The sequence below is a fragment of the Nylanderia fulva genome, unplaced genomic scaffold, assembly GCF_048542155.1.
Source record: "Nylanderia fulva isolate GAGA-0341 unplaced genomic scaffold, ASM4854215v1 Scaffold32, whole genome shotgun sequence".
In the NCBI taxonomy this organism is placed as follows: domain Eukaryota; kingdom Metazoa; phylum Arthropoda; class Insecta; order Hymenoptera; family Formicidae; genus Nylanderia; species Nylanderia fulva.
The window spans coordinates 104,657-123,862 of record NW_028190390.1 but is presented as its reverse complement, the minus strand read 5'-3'; the positions used below and the strand labels follow the sequence as shown (position 1 = coordinate 123,862).

The window sequence follows — 19,206 nt, the reverse complement described above, 5'->3', positions numbered from 1 at the left end:
GTGAATCGCATGCGCGCGCGCGCGCGTAACACCTACGTATACGTCACGCGCACGCACACGTGGCCGCCTCGAACTGTCACTTCGCGGCGCGACGCGGCGCGCATGCGCGCCCACCGCGGCTCCAATCGGGAGCGCGTTTCCTTCGCTTTCGCGTCTCCCATCTCCGCCGCGTCCATGCCTGTGTCTACCTACCTACCTACCTTCAGTTCGTCGTCGCCGATCGTCGCACCGTTATCTTGTTCGCGCGTGCTCCTCGGTTGAGCTACCTGTGCCCGCTTCTTTTGGCTCATCTGTCTCTCTTCGTTTCCTTCGTCGCGAATAGCGTCGCGTTCTTAGCGTCGCGGCTCTCTACGCTTTATCGTGCCAGCACAGGTGTTTTTTTGTGGCTTTTGTGATATACCAGATACGGGGAGATACGTCGCCGTTATTGTGCCGCGACGTTAGATCGACGTAAGGTGAGTCAATTTAGAGGAATTTCACTTCCGTGCCGGGATGTCTGGAATTATCCGGCTTGAACGGAGAATTCTTCGATCCCCGGCCTTCTTTCTCTCGACCTTTTTCGAAGCTGCAAATTCGAATTTTTATCGGAATATTTGTTAGACATTTTCTGCCATATTTGCATACTTTTGATCGCGACTCACTTCAGACCATTGATGTTGAATATTTTCACACTGCTGAGACAAATAGGATTCAACTTCAGGTTAGTCGAAGAAAGCTCCATTATTATTATTAAAGTGATAAACATTTGAAACACAAATATTGCTCTGGCGAGAAAGAGAGAGAAAGGGGGACCCGTTTTAGAGATTCGTTACCTTATTTCTGTGTCGCGTGAATATGTGTGAATGGATGTGAGTGGAATATATTCATTGTCAGTATTGCTTGACGCCTGTCATTGCATAAATTATGCTGTACAGATGATCTTTATTTTCGTGACATTTCTTCGTGTAACAGGTATAATATTCCTTAGAGAGGCTATTAATTATATACAAGCGTGTCCAGTTGGAAATAGAGCGTGCTCTCGTTCGATCTAGTATAGCGTTTTAATGTCCTTCAACTTTGTGTTCGTTTCACATCGTGATACATCGATTATGAAATTTAAAAAAAATCGAAAAAAATTAAAAACGTATTTTATTCAAATAAACATTTTTATTACATTTTTTTACGTCATCAGTAATTTAATATTCACCATGAATATTAAAAAGCAAATTTAAATATTTCAGAATCTTTTTCAGAAGAATAATCATGCGAAATAAATCGAGGAAACAAGTTTACAACATATACAATTTCGAAATAAATAATCGGTTGATGGGAGGCCGGAAGACATTTAATCCGTTTGTTGACAAGAAATTTGATCCGGCAAATAGAACCGCGTATGGATGTTCGTGTTTGGGCGACAAGGGTAAAAAAAATATCGGAAATATTTTCGCGCGCGCGCATTGAAAAAATATTTACGAGTATGTGTTTCCCCCTCGTCTGCTCTAAATCTAAATATACAGGCGGACTGGAATTCTCGACTCTCCCTCCTTCTCTCTCTCTCCTTTTTACCCCCCGGCTATTCAAAACGCATCTACGCATTCCGTTCCGAGTGACAAGTGCCTGGAGACCGAAACGCGCTGGTCCTCTCTCTCAATATGCTTAGTAAACAGCTCGGACCCCTGGAACTCGCAATAAACGCCAAACGAGATTACACGGCGTGATTGTAGGCCGATTTCGCCGCGTATCGTTTGTCAGTCGGGCAAAAATGCGAACTCGACATGAATCAGGTAATACGACACCTGCGAGAGTATTGAAAGTATATATAACGATTTACCAACAAGAGAGTTGCAAATACAATTTTATTTGCTAATTTTTTAGCAATTTATTTTTTTCAAATATTTATTTTTATACATTTTTTTCAAAGTAAATAAGTACACGTGACTTAAATGATATTTACTCTTTTTTTTAATTACATATGTAATTACATATATAATAAATATTAAGAATTAATAAAACTTTTTAGTATTAATAAATTTACAGAATTATTAATATTACTGTTTAATATAATAATTTTACACGTTATTAATATTATTATTATCAATAAATTTTATTAATAATAATATTAATAATAAATTTATTAATACTCAAACATTAAAAAAAATAAGTGTATGTACTAATTAAGTTTAATTATAGTATGTACTAGTTAACTATTAAGTAATAGTTTATTATCAAACATAAAATCTTGCAATGATTGCACATTAATGACGTTTTTCGAATAATATTCTGGTGTATCTTTGTATTAAATATTGATTTTACGAAATAAGGCTAGCTCTGTAAATACAAAGTTATAGTATTTAAGTGTACTTAAGGAGCGAATGTGTATAGTATACGCAGGTTATTGGTTTCTATAGTCAGTAATATTTCTCGGAATATTTATGTATAGAAGTATAAATGTATGGTAAATATGCATTATGTATGAATCTCTCCCTTGATCCGTTTTCAATTTCCAATCCATGCACGAGAATAAATCGACGTTGAGCCTTTCTCGCCGAACGAATAACTTTCGTTTGAATAATATTTTGTAATAACTGTGCATCGGTATTTAGTCCTTCGTTTTTCGATTTTTCCCGATTATTCTCGTTTTTCTTGAACGTCAACGTCCTCGATTAGGAACGCTGTTTTCATTCGATCGAATTTTATTAATATACTTCCGCACTTTTATTCGCTCTACTAGAGTATATCAAGCATTTTCTGTAATACTTATTTTTATTTAGAAAAGCATGGAACCCATGCATACAAACAATTACATAAAAAACGTTGTAAAAAAATGTAAAAGACGTAAAAATTTTGATTTTTGAAATAATTTCTTAAAATGAATAATTAATTTATTTGCTAGTCAAAACTATATACATTTATATATATATATATATATATATATATAGGTATATAAAATATATTATTACAGAAAAAATAAAATTTTTATATCGCTATTATTACAGACGTATTCATATTTAAATATATTTTATTTCGAATTAATTAAAAAAAAAATGTACAATTTTTTGTCTCAAGAAAAAAAAACGAAAAGAAGAGACTTCTTGGAATATTTCGGAGTAAAAGGGTCCATGAGACAATCGAATTCGGATTCTCCGGAGTGGAAGTTTCTCTGGCTAGGCAACACGCTACTTTACTTTGATATCGATAAATATAGACAAGTGCTATTTTGAAAGAGACGGAGATAGATAAAGAAAGGCAAACGCGTGCTTTGGCAGAGCTCCAGCTCGCCATAATACGATTATCGCATGTTAAAGTCTCTTTTGAACTTGACGGCTCACCTTTTACGGCGCACACATGTGCCGTGAAACGTCACGTGCGTGAACGGTACCGTTCGATCGATTGTTAATATATTTATGCAATCTGCTGATAGCTCATCAGAGAGTACCGCTAGAATATTTTTCTCTCTATATCTTTCCCAAGTGCTGTTACAGACTCATAATTATATAATGACAGCTTCCTTGACGGAGAAACAATCGATCTTATAAGAAAAATTTATTGTGGAATATTATTCACTATATTTGATTTGATTTTATATATTTTTTACATTTAATGTCTAATTTAATATTAATGTTAGTTTTATCTACATGCAAAATCAATTTCTCGAAGAGCTAAATGTATTTAAATTTTAAATGCTCGCTGCAAATCTTCTTTCTAAATTTCTTGGAATGAGATTCCACTTCAAGAAGTTTAGAGAGTTTATCTTTTTCAAACGTTGTTATAGAGATTCATCATTTTAATAACAGCTTCTTTGACAGAGTGACAATTGATTATATTTTTTTTAATTTAATATCTAATCTGATATTAATGTTAATTTTATGCAAAATAAATTTCTCGAAAGCCAAAAAATATCTAAATGTTCGTCGCAAACTTAAAAGTTTTTCTCTAAAGATTTTCACAAAATCAGAATCGTTAAAATTAATTTACGGAATACTTTGCACATTCAATCTTTAATCATGCTTTATCTCGAGCAAAATCCTTTATTCTTTATGCTTTTTTGTTGATTCATCGATAACAGTTTCGCGTTAAAGAATAGCTTTGTTTCTCACGACTGATTAATATGCTTCAAAATAAAAAAATACAAAAAAACGCGATGTATCACTTCTCGATAAGACGCATTTGCATTTTGCATCAGTATTAACGCATATATATATGAAAATTACGCACCTGCTTTGTCGCTTACGTTAATTGTAGATGAAATTTTGGGAGGTTTAGAAGCTTAAAACCAGGGTTGGATAGTTAAAAGTTAAAAAGTTAATAACTTTTAGTTAATTTAAAATGTATTAATTTCTAACTAGTTATTTTTTGTTTTAAACTTATTAACTTTTTTCCTATATAAGTTAAATTTTTTTATTTCTGAATACCATTATTGTCTTTTTTATAAACGTATTATTTTTAAATTAAAATATTAATTTTTATATTCATTTGTCATCAATTGTAATGACCAAAAAATATATTTCTATATAAAAATCAAAATTCTTTATTATAAATTTTAAAAGAATTAAGAAACAAAATTTTCATTTAATATAAATCATGTTTTTAAAAATTAACTTTTGATTTAATCTTAATTTAACTGAGTAAATTTTTTGTTCATGCAACTTAACTAAATTAATTTTATAAACGATTAAACTTTAACTGAACTTATTGTTAGTTTAAAAAAATATATTTCTATATAAAAATCAAAATCCTTTGTTATTATAAATTGTAAAAGAATTAAGAAACAAAATTTTTATTTAATATAAATAATGTTTTTGAAAATTAACTTTTGATTTAACTTCAGTTAATTTAATCTCAACTTAGCTAAGTAAATTTTGTTTATGCAACTTAATTAAGTTAATTTTATAAACGCTTAAACTTTAACTGAACTTATTGTTGGTTTAAAAAAATTCTTGACTTATCCAACCCTGCTTGAAATGCAGCCGCGTGACTCACGCGGAACGTAAAAGATCGGGATGTAAGGGAGAGGAAAAATAATATTCTCAATCACGTAATCATACGTGCGGATGGATAAATAATTCAGTTGTTCTCTCCTTCGACGATTCTCTCTCGCGCGGGTTCGCTCTATTCACTCTACCGTGACTACTCTGTCGCAGTTCTCACGCTTTGTTTTTTTACCTCTTCCCGGGAATGCATACGTTTAATAACTACGACGGGGATCACGAGATCTCACCGTCGTTCCGTGATCTACGAGGCTGCGTTACCTCATTGCCGAGCCGTTTTATACCGAGTCGATATCGGCCAGGTATTGCGCAACAAAAGAGCGAGATTGAAGGAGAGATTTTCTTTGTTTTATAGTATTTGGCCTACGAGAACGGTTGGAGTTTATATGAAGGAATTATATCGCAATTCTGTCAAAATTTATGGAACATATTTGTAGAAAATAGAAAGCTTAGCTTACAATAATTTCGACGAAAAAGAATTGGAGAACGTTTTTCAGAAATGTGGTCTCGATTTTATATAAATTTATTTTTGGATGCTGTTATTTAATTATGTTAAGTTTTTTTTGTTGAGATCTATACATGAAAGAATTATGTTGATTCTATCAAGATTTATTTAGAATATTTTATAATTTGAGAGAAAATTTTTACTTAGCTTATAATTTCTCAATTATTATCCAGATGTCGAAAAAATTTGGAGAATATTTTTTCAGAAATTTGTTGTCTGGGTTTATCGTTGTAAATTTATTTTTGAATATTATTATTAATTAATCGACGTCGGTTTTCTGTTGAAATTTACGTGAAAGAATTATGTTGATTCTGATCAAGATTTATAGAACATTTATAGTTGAGAGAAAACTTACTTAGCTCATCATTTCTCAATAATTATCCACATAATAAAGAAACGGAGAATGTTTTTTCTGGAGAAATTTTAGTTGTCTGAATTTTTTCTATTTTTAGATGTTGTTACTAATTATTAATGTCGATGTTTTCTGTTGAGATCTACACATTTGAAATAATTTCTGTCAAAATTTATGGAACATTTATAGTTAAGAGAAAACTTCTTAGCTTATAATTTCTTAATAATTATCTACATATTATAAAAAAACCCCGAGAATGTTTTTCTTGGAGAAATTTGTTGTCTGATGATTGTGAGTTCTTTATGCAAATTTATTTTTAAATGTTGTTATTAATTATTAATGTCAAGTTTCTGTCGAGATCTACATAAAAGAATTACGTTAATTCCGTCAAATTTTTTTATACAATTATAATTTAAAAGAAAACTTTCAATTTCTCAATAATTATAGAAATGATGAAGAAACCTGGAGGATGTTTTTCTTGGAGAAATTTGTTTTGTCTGAATTTTATGTAAATTTATTTTTAGATGCTGCTATTAATTATTAATGTCAGGTTTTTATTGAGAAATCGCGAAATTTCGCTACAATCTCGTTCTACATGTATCATCTTGTTAACATATAATTGACTTTTATCAGCTGATTTTATCAGCATTGCAAAAAGAAACTATAAGCCGAAGAATTATAAGAGAAGATAACTAAGTAAGAGCTTAAATTGTTTCAAAATAAAAATCGGAAACTTAGATATTATTTTTGCCGCGCATATTTTTATCTATAAACTAATTTATATTAATACACAAAATAATCTATTTATTTTATATAAATAACAGTAATAAAAAATACATACAATATAAAACTGCCAACACGACATCTCGAGACACTCCCCAGATTTTTCCCATCATTATTTCGAGCAAAGGGACCATTTTTTCCTTTTCAGAACCAGCGACGCAAGTCCCCCTATAATATGTAAAAAGGATCTTGCGATACAAGTTCACCTCGACCCCGACTCCTGCTCGAGGGAGGAGAAGAAGAAGAAGACGCGGGCAACGACTCCCATATATATATATATCTCTATCTCTTTTTCTCTCTACCTCTTCCGCTGCACCGTCACTTATCCCCGAAGCGGACGCTCCTGGCATACCTCGAGTCTGACTCACGAACCTGGTGTTTCAGCAGCAGCAGCGGCGGATGAGATCGTCCCCCGTCGACCCATGCTCGGATCCTGCGGAGGCGAGGAAGGATGGTGAGCTCCCGCACGCCGGACGCCAACGTCACGTCCACCGCTAACGGGGCGGGCATCGTCGACGGCGGAGGAGCGGCGGCGTCGTCGCGCGACGACGAGAGCCGGCCGACAGACGGCGTCGATCATCACCGGGAGTGGAGTCAGAGCGGCCCGGCGTCTCTCCCGATGTCCACCGATCTCCGCAATCTCGTCATCTCGCACCTCTCGGACTCCGGACGGTACTCGTCGACCAGCCCGGAGCGTCATCGGCACCACCAGGAGGCGGCGGTGACGACGAACGGCGTCGCCACGATCAAGATCGGCTGCCACGACGAGGAGGAGAGCTACGAGGGCTTCGGATCCGTCGAGGGGGACTCCCTCGTCGACGACGGCCCGGATTCACCCGGTGGCAGCAGCTCCGCGCCCTCGCCGACCGGTACCAATTCTCGCAGGTGAGAGATCTCGACGAGAGGTTTCGTTGTGGAAGATGTGACCCACTTCTCTTCTGCGGAGAGGACACATATACATATAGACGTATATATACATATATTGTGAGAGCGATTAGGTTGTGATAGAGAATGGAATTGCTTTGCGACATTTCTTTGTATTCGATATAAAAGCGTGTATAGCAATTTATTATCGACGTTTTATCGGTGCTTGAGTAATTTCGCGGTTATTGAGAAAGTCGTAAATAAATTCACTCGAGAATACGTACAATGGAAAAGTAAGAGGAGAATGCGATGTCGCGGGTATAAATATATTAATTATACATGTGTGAAAATATATTTCTAATGAAATGAAGTATCTAATTATCATTAATATATTAAGAAGTTCAAGAAGAAGAAAGTTATATTACATAAAATTCATGTAACGTCTATAAAGTTTTCATTGAGAGATTGATTTTTCACGACTTTATGGAATATATTTATCCCCTTTGAAATGATTTCAATAAGTCGGAAACTTATTTTTGAAAGTTTATAGTTTGAAAGTTTACGAGCGGGATCTAGACAAGAAGAGAGCATAGCGAGCTTGGCCTTTTATTATGTCAATTGCTTCCTGCCGTTATTCGCTCGATACGTAACATTAGTCGCGGAACGTGTAACGAGTTCTTTCCGAAACTGAATATACGGCAGGAGCATTCAAATCTAGCGTATAATTCGAAACGTGTACGTACATTATGGCTGGATGGGTTATTACGTAAGAGCAACGTTGCATACAATGTGTCTATCACCTTGGAACAATACCGACTGACTTGCTATCTGTATGCGCAAGTCACACAACTTACGTAATAATGGCAATGTATTTTGAAGAGTGCTTTACGGTACTCTTGAGTGCATGTATGCGTGTATGTGTGTAATTTCAGGATTCTCAACAATTGAAATCTTTCAATCGCGTGATTTCCTATTCAGCCGCGTCACCTTTATTTTTCTTTAACACCAGCCTAAAGTTTTGCCTTAACTTGAGCTTCAAATATTTAACTACTTTCGATCTTCTATGTCATTCGACGCCTACATTATGTCGATTTTAACGCGAGAGAAGAGAGTTTGTTATGCAATGAAAACTTTGATATGGGTACATTAAAAGTGCATTTGCATGCGCCTTAACGAAACGTCTCGCGATGACGATTGTGTATAGTTTTTATAAAATTTTGCCGATCTTGCAGACTCGTCACATTCACATTTCTCTATTCTTTGATGTTGTAGAAATCCGAGAAGTCCTAACTCTACGGTTGGAAGACATTCCTGGTTGCGCACTTCGCTGCGGAGAACGCCTCCTTGGTAAGAGAGACATGACTTTGGTCAAGAGCAAGCACGACGTAAATGCATACATGCACATGACCGCGTAATTTCCCGCGGGAGAGAATTTCCGCCACTTATTCTTAAAAACCTCAACGGCGAGACAATGACGCCGCGTCGGTGCGTCTCGGCGCTGAGTTGCGTGCGAAAAAAGTCGCGTGGGAAAGCGACTGACGACGTTAAATAACCGGTTTGCATTAACGCACAACAAGGGAGATAAGGAACTAGTTAAATTTCTTGAGAGAGAAAGAAGCATTCATGAGAGAAAGAAACACCTCCGGTTAGCTATCTATATATCTATACGTGTTAATGATGACGGCAAACTTGTACAAAATATTTTTATATCTGAACAATCTTGTCTTGCTTGTTTTCTCCTTGCAACTTGTTTACAAAGCGCCAGAGTGAAATAAAGTTATTTAAAATAGGAACGATTAAATTCGACCCAAACTAGCCAAAGAAAATTTTATTTTATTTCCACAACGTTTAGATCATCTGTTTTTGGTCTTTTTCAAGTGAGACTAGAATGATACAATTAATTAAGATTAATAAAGATAAACATTTTGATGTTAAACGCAAGAAATTAAGATTTACATACTTTTTTAATAAAAGTGCAGTTAGTTGACACTGTTGTCATTATTAAACAATGTGATTATATCGAAATTTTTGAAACATTTGAAAAAACTTTTGAAAGAAAGAAACCCCATCTTATCGTTATGATGAATTGTCAAAAACTGAGTATGTAGAGCTTATACGACCTTTATAATTTTGTCATAGATGTTGTTTAAATTCTCTGTCTTTATGTTATAAAATTATTTAATTAGTTTCTTTATTTATAATTTTTAATTTGCTCAAAATGTCACGAGTAATATAGAAAAAGAATTTTTTAATAATTCGATTTTGTGTGATGTACATTTGTAAAATTTTTATATTTCACATTATTCGTAATAAGGACTAATAATAGTTACTATCCGGAATTTGATAGCAAGCGATATCGATTGCTACTTGGCGATTTATATGTACGTATATTTATCCTAATTACTCACTACTCCGTTATGAAAGCTACAATTTGGCGTATAATCAAAGATCTACATCTGATCGTGAAATTTGGCACTACGCGATCAACAAGTTAGAAACGCAATAGAACTCGCGCGCGTTTAAAAGTAATCTATAAATAAATATAATAATAATCATATATATACATATATACACATATGTTATTATGGATAACATTTATAAATACTATATGGATTTAAATACAGACATTAAAGAAAATATTTTTGTTTTTGCTTACAGTTCGAGCAGGAAGAGACTCAGCTCCAACGCCTTGGCGAGGTAAGAACAATAATTAATTTTTATAATAAAACTGAAATTAATACGTATAAGGAAATTCAACTGTGTTAAAGAAACAAGTAATAATTATAATTAAAAAAAATCAAATCATATTGATTTCTTTTTTTTACGAATTAAAGTTTCAAACTCTTAACGCGATATAACTTTTTTCTGTAAATGTCTGCTCTGTAATTTTTCTGTAAAACAAATCAGTACATTGACTTGATCGGCGTTTCTATATGCGCATTCCGAAAATAATTGTTTCTCTTTTTCTGCTATCTCGCGCTTTAATTGGTCCGACGCACGCAAAAGGAAAAGAGTAACCCGGACAAAGGAGTTCACCGGCCGTAGGATGATGCTACTGCATCAACGCTAATAATTCCAGACATCGCTCCTTTCACGGAACTTGAATCGACGGACTTTCTAAAACGTGGGCGTGCTTCCCTGTTACGTTAACTCATGTTTCATACCCGCGATACTTCGATATTCGCGCTTCCTTCCACGCTACTGAATTACGTGCCTTATCCATACGCCAAAGTGGGAAACATTAGATATGCTCACGTCCTTTCTGCAGGAAAACGCTATTAAAAAGAGAGACGCGTTTGACCATTGGAAAATTATAAATTATTTTTCGTGTGTGTCTTCTCGATACAAATGAAAATAAATGCACAGAAAACTAATCTTTTAATTGCGAGAGAACTTTCACAATTTATCTTTTAATTTTAATTGAAAGAACTATCACAGACAAGTCACTACTTGCTTAATAATCATCAGTGATTAATTACTTTTTTCAAGTTGGAATATTTATATTGTGAATTATGCATAATTTTGATCAAAATACTTTCTATAGATTATCATACGCAAATATGCTTAATATTTCCAAATGCAGTAATTTTTTGAAAAGGCAATTTCTCTGCGAAATTCTAAAGAAATTCTTACGTGTCATTTGCAGCCAGCTTTATCGGAGTGGCAGCTTCAACAGCCCGGGGATGGGCTCAAACTACGATGCTGCGGATGATGTCTACAGCGACGTATCTTTGGAGGACGTGATGGATCTCAGCCACAAGGTGAGTAAGACACGGTCACCTAGAAATAATAATTTTTCCGCATTTTAAAATAAAATAAAATAAAATTCCATCGCAATTTCTTCTTCGAACGAGTGAAATATTTTGAGTAACAATAAAAAGTACGACATGAACAGAGTTGTAGCATATATCAATAACGGGAAAAATCCGTTTGTCAGTTTTTTTTCTCGCTCTTAACCTGTTGGGAAACTTTGGTCCAAATTCTTGGTTCGTTTTTCACTTAATAACATATCCGAAAAAAATCTTCAAAGCTGTTAGATGTGTGCGACACGTTTCCGGCGACCCTTCACTCGAGATCCTGACAGGAACCATCAGCCTCATCCCGTTCCGTATCCGTTTTATCTGGCTCCTTATGCTCGTTATCTCCCGTACGATCCGTACGCGGCGTATCACTATTTAGGTTCGTTTTATCAATCGCCGTGTTGCGCTCAACGTGACAGCACGAAGGAGGAGATCTGGTCCTGGCCGGTCGTCCTCTTCCTCGTCCTTCTCCTGATCGTTTTGATCGGGATCGTTTATCGCGGCTTCTCCCGCGAAACCCGACGAAAAATCGCCCTCTGGCTACGCTTACACAGGTTTCATCCGCAGGTAATTTCGTATCTCGATTATATTTCGCAATCTACCTGTCGTCATCGCGCTCCTGCAACATTAATTCGATCGAATTGCATGAAAAAAATTATCGCTCGTAGTTTTATATATATCTTTTCGATTTATATCTAATTAATAATATTCTAATTACAGAGTTATTTTAATTTTTTTTATATACAATTACAGGGGCGGAAGCTGTTCGATTGAAATTAATTAAAGTTGTATATTTCAGTTGTATAACTTTCATATATAAATTTTTATATAGCATATAAAAATTATATTAATATATTATATATAATAATTATATATAAAAAATTCATACACACACACACACACAATTTATTACTAACAATTCTTTTCTCGAATGACGTAATTCCGTACGAAACGACTAATTTATTCCGAGAGTGCGGGGATGAGTCACGAGGTGTGACATCACGATCCGGTACGGTCTGGATGACGATTTTTTTAGAAAAGGCTCAAGTTTCAGTAACAACATACGAATCCGCCCCTGTATAAAGAAGATAAACTAAATGCATATCCTCGTATCTCTTATCGGTTGGACATACATTTCCGATTTATTCGAGAGGATGTTCGATAAAGAGAAAGAGAGAGAGAGATGACATAGAACACAGATAACGCACACGCCGTACTTTTTTCGCACCACCTTATATGCACAGGGCTTTAATCGCGGAGACCGAATCCTGTAAAGCGGTCGATTTCCCTTCCTCGAGGAACCTGCGCTGATCCTGTCCATGTCTTTCTCGGCTCGTGTATCTAGACCGCGAGGATGGAGACGAAGCAAGACGCGGCTCAGAACTGTCCCGAAGATGACGGCGAGTCCTCTTCGACAGATAGAATGATAACGAAGGCGCTTGTTAATCCTGATTACGAGGAGGATTCTGATGACGAAGACGATGGGCATGGGAGAGAGGATGAAGAGAGCGAAGTGATAATCGTGAGACCAGGATCGCTTCACCGATACTTGCACATTTGAACATTTTGAAGTGTGCGGAGGATTAGAAATTAAGAAGAAATATGTGTGAAACGAGCTGTCAACGAAAGCAAGTAATTAACTTCGGAAAAGGTGTCCGTTTCTGAATCTCGTTGTTATCTGTATAATTTAATTGAATTAAATTTAAAGACAAATTATAAAAAAGCGACATTTGGTTAGTAACCAGAGATATATCGATAAAATTTAATAAAAAAACATTATTTATATATAAATAATGTACAAAAGTAAAACTAAGTAAAATAAGATTTAAAAAATTAAAGAATGCTTTTAAAGTATTACAAGTACAATAAAATGAGTTTCTGTAAATCATTAATCGTTAAATTTGTCTTCATTTTTTATGAAAAAGATGCTGAATCGATACTATACGTAATTTCATTAAATTAAATTTAGATACAAAAATGATAAAGAAGCGACATTTAATTAATAATCAGAAATATATTGATAAAATTGAATAATAAAAAAGTATTTATATATAAATAATGTATAAAAGTACAACTAAATGAAACAAATTTAAAAAAATGAAAGAGGAGTTTCTGCACATCGCGTTTGCAGTATCGATCTCTATATTTAATATTTCTATTCCTAGCTAATTGCAAAATTTCACATTCTATAGATAATTTCGCGTGAGAGAAACAGATGCCAATCTCATATATATTGCATGTATGTACGATGATGACGTTCGCGGAATGAATCGTCAATTAAATTGGCAAGTTCGCACGTGTGCTTACGTATGATACAAAATAACACATATGTAATAGCAAAAAAAAATACATTTAAATTATTTCGAAAGAAAATTATCGGCTGAATTTTTATAATGGATTCGCAAATAATGTAGCGGAATTTTACCGCGAAAGAAATATGACTCGCGATCGTCGACAAAATTCGCAAATCGTATTTTTTACGACTTTGCAAGCAGATTCGTGAGCAAATTTCAACGCGATTACGCAGGAAGCAATAAATATTCGCATATATATGGGCCGTTGCGCGCAATCTACAAGTCTGCTCGGATGGACAGGCTGGGCCTTCGTGAGTTTTCTATTAATCTTTGGCTGGATCGTCTATCTGGCATGCAAGGCTTACAAAAGTCGGACATCGGGCGCGACGTGATCTTCCGTGACGATATCGTAATGCACATTTTCGTCCGCAAGAAAATAATTCATGACTGGAAGTATAATCCAAACGACTTATCGAACAGGCTGCAAAATTCCTCGCGTGAGTTCCTAAAAAGATAAAACAATATTAATTAAAATAATAGTAATTTAAAAAATAAAATATTAATATTAATATTTTTTTTAGTTACTGTTACATAATATATTAATAATTATATATAACAATATTAATTAAAACTTATAAACAACATATTCATGACATCAAATAGTGAGAAAATGAATATTAGCATCACGTAATGGTGATTAGATTAGATTGCCGTATAATTATAATTGAGTATAATATCTACAAGAGGTGCAATTAGGCGCGGTGCGAGCTTCGATGATGACACGATGACAATAAACGCCTTTTGTAAGCGCGTGCGCGACATTATATCATATGCCACTTTGACATGTGACACACTTGCTGGGACGACGAAGCGAGTTATCGTCTCCAACATTAATCTGAAAAATATTCTCTGCCAATGATCACTCATCAACATCAAACCTAATTGAATATTCGGAATAATTAAGGGGGCGTATATTGTTACTATCGTCGAGTGTGTATATGTATGTGTGCTATCGACGACGCGATATCGCTGACATCCACAAATAACATGCATGACTCCGATTAATCGGCGTAAATATAAAAAGTATACTAGAAAAGAGTTTCCTCGGAAATGTGAAATTCGGAGTAACTTGACGAGTTCAGCTTTCCTTCTACGCGGAGAAAATGAGTTTTCGCGATTCCGTCAACGTGAATAAATACAGATATACGTGCTTCGTGTTGTCCATCGCATCGGAATGTAAGCCTAACGGATATAAAACATCGATTTCTGTCCCGTTTCGTTGACATTTCCACGCAAATGTGTGCCGTGAGAAGGAGGCGTAGAATAAGGGCGGGCTCTAGCTTTACTAGAGAGCGTTCGGCGTAACGCGGCGGAACTGTCAAGTCGCGAGTGCCAGGAGTTAGCAGACACGTGGTATGGAGCGCACAAATAGCCTCCGCAGTGACTACACCCGGCTTGCCCGCGGTGGGCGATCAGATAGAGAGGAAGAGAGAAAGAGACGGAGAAGCGTTACGAGCGCGAACGAACGACGGCGGACTTGGAATATATTCCTGGCGCGTAGAAACCGCATAGAGAGGAGAACATCGCTGTGGAAGTGCGCGGCTGTTTGCTCTCGTCCAAGAACAAGGAGGCCCCGGAGTCAAGCATCTTCGATGAGGATCGGCGCGACGAAGAGGCAAGTGACAGCGGCGACGACGACGTTGATGGGTCCGTGCGGGGATGATGACCAAGTGCGCTCGCGACACAGGCGATGACGTGACGCGATAACCGGGTCTACCGCGCCGCGCGATGGAGCTGAACTTTTGCGAGGAGTCGATCGATCCGTGCGATCGCGCGTCCTTTTCCGGGGAGGGGCCGTCGTCCGGGCCCGGAGCCGGCCTCGAGTACGATCTGTGGGAAGGCCAGTTCCAGTTCGTAGGACACCAGACGTCGTCGCCGCCGTCGCCGTCCCGCAACGATCGACAGCCGCCTCCTCGTCGTCGCGGACACCGGCTCAGCGAGCAAGTAAGAGGAACGACGTCTCATCTCTTGGGAAGGGCCCGATTTGTCCCTGTAAATCGATTTAATTGTCAGCGTCGTGGAAGCGAAAAATGTATCTTGTCATTTTGTGTGTGTGCGTGTGCGTGTGTATACATATATCGAGTATCTATTTTCGCGAATGAATATAGACGCTCTTCTAGTGCGTCTTCGACGTTAGAATGCGAGTCTAAAACGAAGATCTAGTTGATTTGTGCATTAGAGATCATTCGCTTCAGTGATACTCGCAATTAATCTCCATTGTTAGAGGATTGTCACGTGGAGAATAGCATGATTGTAACGAGTTTACGACGGTATTGTATATCTATATGTATGGATAAATTTGTTACAATTGTGCTATTCTCCATGTGACATCCTTCAATAATGGAGATAACGATGCAAATGTTATATATAGATCTATTAATGAATATAAAAATAAAAAAATATGTACTCTTCTGAATCATATCTGAATCATCTATCAACGTGATTATCTTTATCACGAGCGATATTATTCAATAATCGTAGGTAGGGAGAAAATTATCGCGCTCAATATCGGCATTATTATGACATAATAGCTGCGAAATATAATCGAATGACCGCGAAAACACTAGGTGTTTTCTCGAATTTGCCTGCGACACAAGTTTCTAATAAAGCAGGTCGTAAGTACTATTCTCCGCTCGTTTCCATTGATATCTACATTTTCATTGATAGTCGCGCTGGCGTAAGCAAGCGTGCAACGCTCTTTAAAGAGGGTTCGCGTTTTCTTCAATATCAACTTTCTCTCCGATATTGCGCCTACGTGCTCTTTTATATGCATCCATTAATGTCGATCGGCACTCTCAACTTCGGTGATTCGTCATTTTCGCTGAAATCTTTCATGACATCCGGAGAAGAAGGGGAGCGTAGGCGTCCTAATAATTCCATCTACAATAATTAGATGCGACTTTTATCATTCTAGTTTTCAATCACCAGCATAATTTTTTAAGCACATTTGAAAAACACATTGTTATAATCAGGTGAAATAGACAATAAGTCTATTTTTTCTCTTCATCTATATTTCCTATTATTAATTCATTTGTTTGACATTTATACTGTAAAAAATTGCGGTTGTTTCACGTTTAACTTGTCTTCTAAATGCCAACAGGTTCAAATGATTCAGGAACAAATGGATGCTTTAGCGGACACCAAGTCGGTCGGCGAAGAGAGGTACGCACGAGCGAAGCAGGAAAATGCGACGTTACAGGCGCGCATACTAATGCTCGAGGAGGCGGCCAAAGACGCGGAAACGAGGGCTGAAGAGAGGCTTCAAGTGAGTCATTTTGTTCATCGACCGAAGCTGTATCTAAAGCAAACTTCACGAATAAATAGCTCGTAGCTTCCTTTAATAAGACACAAATTACGTCTGCATTTGCGTAAACTTCATTCTTACCTCTGTATTCTTCAAGGTTTTTTTCGTAGATTGAAGTACAACTATTATATTGCTTTCGATTACAATTTTTTGATTCAAGAACCTCTTTTCTCCGCATTATTACAGACCGAGCAACGAAGGCATCGGGAATGGGCAGGTCGTTTGGAACGCGAGCGACAGTTGCAGCTGGAGAATTACGCCATTAAACTGCAGGCCGCGGAGGTGGACAGTTCCAGTCTGAGGGACGAGATCGCGAGAGTGCGCGAGCAGCTCGAGAGAGCGAGGGCGGACAAGACGCGACTCGAAAACGATCTCCGGGATGCCAGGAGGGAAACGGACGCCGCGCGCGAAAGTGAACGTCACGCGATAAGCCGAGCTAACGAGGCTCATCATCAGCTGGACGCCATAAGAGAGGAACTTTCGTTACGGAGCGAGGATCAACAGAGGCTCGAGGAATTGGTGCAGCAGGTGGTTCAACTTCAAGCTCGAAATAAAAGTACGTTTCGTTCTTGTAACCACGAGTTATTATAATCATGTTTTCGCTTTTCAAAACGTCTTTGTAATTTTATTTAAAATTTGTCTCGTTATTGAATAGATTAAGTATTCAAAAGAGATTGCATTCTGATATTTTGATATATTAAAATATATATAAAAAGTAATAAAATGTAAACTTTAGTTCTTAACAAATCTTACCTTAATAAATGAGATTCTCTATGTAATGTTTCGTTGATTTCAGGTTTGGAAGAATCTCGAGACGAGCTGCAGGCTGCTGCGGCGTTGCAGGCAGGTCGTGAACTTTTAATGCTAAATCCTTGTAACAATAATGCTGAGAAAGGTCCTAGTCTCGCTGTGGAATTGTTGGCTGGCATGAATCCTGACCAGGTATTTGTTTAAGATCATTTGAAAATTCCCTGCAAGCAAATATTTAATGTTTAATTAAATGTTTACTTTAATATTAACATGGACGTTTTTTCTAAATATTTTATAGATCGATGGAGAGTTTAGCGAACCGTGCACAATGGCTGAAGTATGTATTTCAAGTTAATCTAGAATTTTACAATTTTATTGCATATACATTCTTAAAACATCTGATTAATCTTTCATATATTTTATCGTTATAGCTGAAACAAGCCCTGAAGGAACAGCAAGAAGTAAACACACAATTGAGAACGTACATCGATGGAATATTACTAAACATTGTGGAAAATTATCCACAATTACTAGAAGTGAAGCAAACACACTGAAATGTAGCACATAGGAATTATCGTTAAATTCTAAATATGTACCATGGAGGCAATTGTACGTTATCTTTCTTCATTGAATCCAAGATTGAAACTGGACTTGGATTGGAAGTCGGCTGATGTATAATTATATTTTATATATGTAATATTTTTTTAGCGCGTAAAAAGAAATTATTTACGCAAAAGCATATCGTCGGATTCGTATGCGAGAGAAATCGATTTCAAATTAAAGGTTTTCTCGAAGATGATATTAATATCCGAACAAATCCTGAAGAAAGATGTCTAGAAGAAATTGTGACATTTTTTCCTCGTTTTTGTATTGTCTTAACAATAGTTTTTATTGTTAAGACGCAACAATGAAATCTATTTGTTGCATTGTTTAGATCGGAATGTGCAGTTTTCGATAATTAATGCTCTAGGCAAAGTGTGCAGTGACGTATAAGGGACAATTTTCGATTGCTTTCCTTTTCGAAGCGAACTTTGCATCACATTGTCCGCGAATCTTCGAGCCGATTTACCACTGCCGTTGTTGCTAAGTTTTATCGCGCAAATCTGTTGTTACCAGAATGATGAGCCTATCTTAATTATACGAATAGCTAGAAATACTTCAAAACACATGAGATCATTAAAGTACTTGTATACATCAATGATAGTGTTAAATGGAATATATACATTTCTACAACGGAGACGCAACTGTGCTATGTGTCGCGAAAACTGTGATGCGTTAGAGTACCTTTTAAAAACAATTTAGTATCAGCAATATACACCTATACAATCTATATAGGTGAAAATCTTGTACTCTGGATCTTTATACTGAAAGTTAGTAATTGTGATTAAATAATTATATTTTGATACTCGTTTTCTTTTCTCCTCTTTTTCTGTCTCCTAAAATTATTGCGACAAAAAAAGAAAAATAGAAAGTCTAATAAATATTTTTCAGATTTTTTAGTATTAAAAGATGCACATAAAAAAATTG

At 36.2% G+C, this 19,206-nt stretch overlaps 2 protein-coding genes across 3 annotated transcripts; both read left to right on the top strand.

The window, feature by feature from the left end:
• Nucleotides 1-136: 136 nt before the first annotated feature.
• Nucleotides 137-19,082, top strand: nuf (rab11 family-interacting protein nuf). Of its 2 annotated transcripts, none has more exons than XM_029322013.2 (10): nucleotides 137-455; nucleotides 6,995-7,492; nucleotides 8,744-8,818; nucleotides 10,130-10,168; nucleotides 11,118-11,232; nucleotides 16,726-16,890; nucleotides 17,116-17,485; nucleotides 17,726-17,871; nucleotides 17,978-18,016; nucleotides 18,111-19,082. In XM_029322013.2, exons 2-10 carry the CDS (start codon nucleotides 7,059-7,061, stop codon nucleotides 18,231-18,233), a joined length of 1,506 nt encoding a protein of 501 aa, XP_029177846.1. In that variant the 5' UTR covers nucleotides 137-455; nucleotides 6,995-7,058; the 3' UTR covers nucleotides 18,234-19,082. The 2 variants fall into 2 exon arrangements, with proteins under 2 accessions (XP_029177846.1, XP_029177845.1); XM_029322012.2 differs by having other exon boundaries at nucleotides 6,992-7,492.
• Nucleotides 11,241-14,006, top strand: LOC146722389 (uncharacterized). The gene is made up of 2 exons (XM_085484844.1): nucleotides 11,241-11,949; nucleotides 12,617-14,006. The coding sequence occupies exons 1-2, from the start codon at nucleotides 11,509-11,511 to the stop codon at nucleotides 12,830-12,832; spliced, it is 657 nt and encodes a 218-aa protein (XP_085340970.1). The 5' UTR covers nucleotides 11,241-11,508; the 3' UTR covers nucleotides 12,833-14,006.
• Nucleotides 19,083-19,206: the final 124 nt, after the last annotated feature.

What these genes read in the sequence shown, in the direction of transcription:
- LOC146722389 (XM_085484844.1), top strand. Translation starts at nt 11,509, where the DNA reads ATGTGTGCGACACGTTTCCGGCGACCCTTCACTCGAGATCCTGACAGG. An exon ending in TCGCTCGTAGTTTTATATAT is followed by an intron (nt 11,950 to 12,616) that starts ATCTTTTCGATT and finishes TCGTGTATCTAG; the next exon opens with ACCGCGAGGATGGAGACGAA.
- nuf (XM_029322013.2), top strand. Translation starts at nt 7,059, where the DNA reads ATGGTGAGCTCCCGCACGCCGGACGCCAACGTCACGTCCACCGCTAAC. An exon ending in ACCGGTACCAATTCTCGCAG is followed by an intron (nt 7,493 to 8,743) that starts GTGAGAGATCTC and finishes TTGATGTTGTAG; the next exon opens with AAATCCGAGAAGTCCTAACT. An exon ending in AACCGTGCACAATGGCTGAA is followed by an intron (nt 18,017 to 18,110) that starts GTATGTATTTCA and finishes TTATCGTTATAG; the next exon opens with CTGAAACAAGCCCTGAAGGA.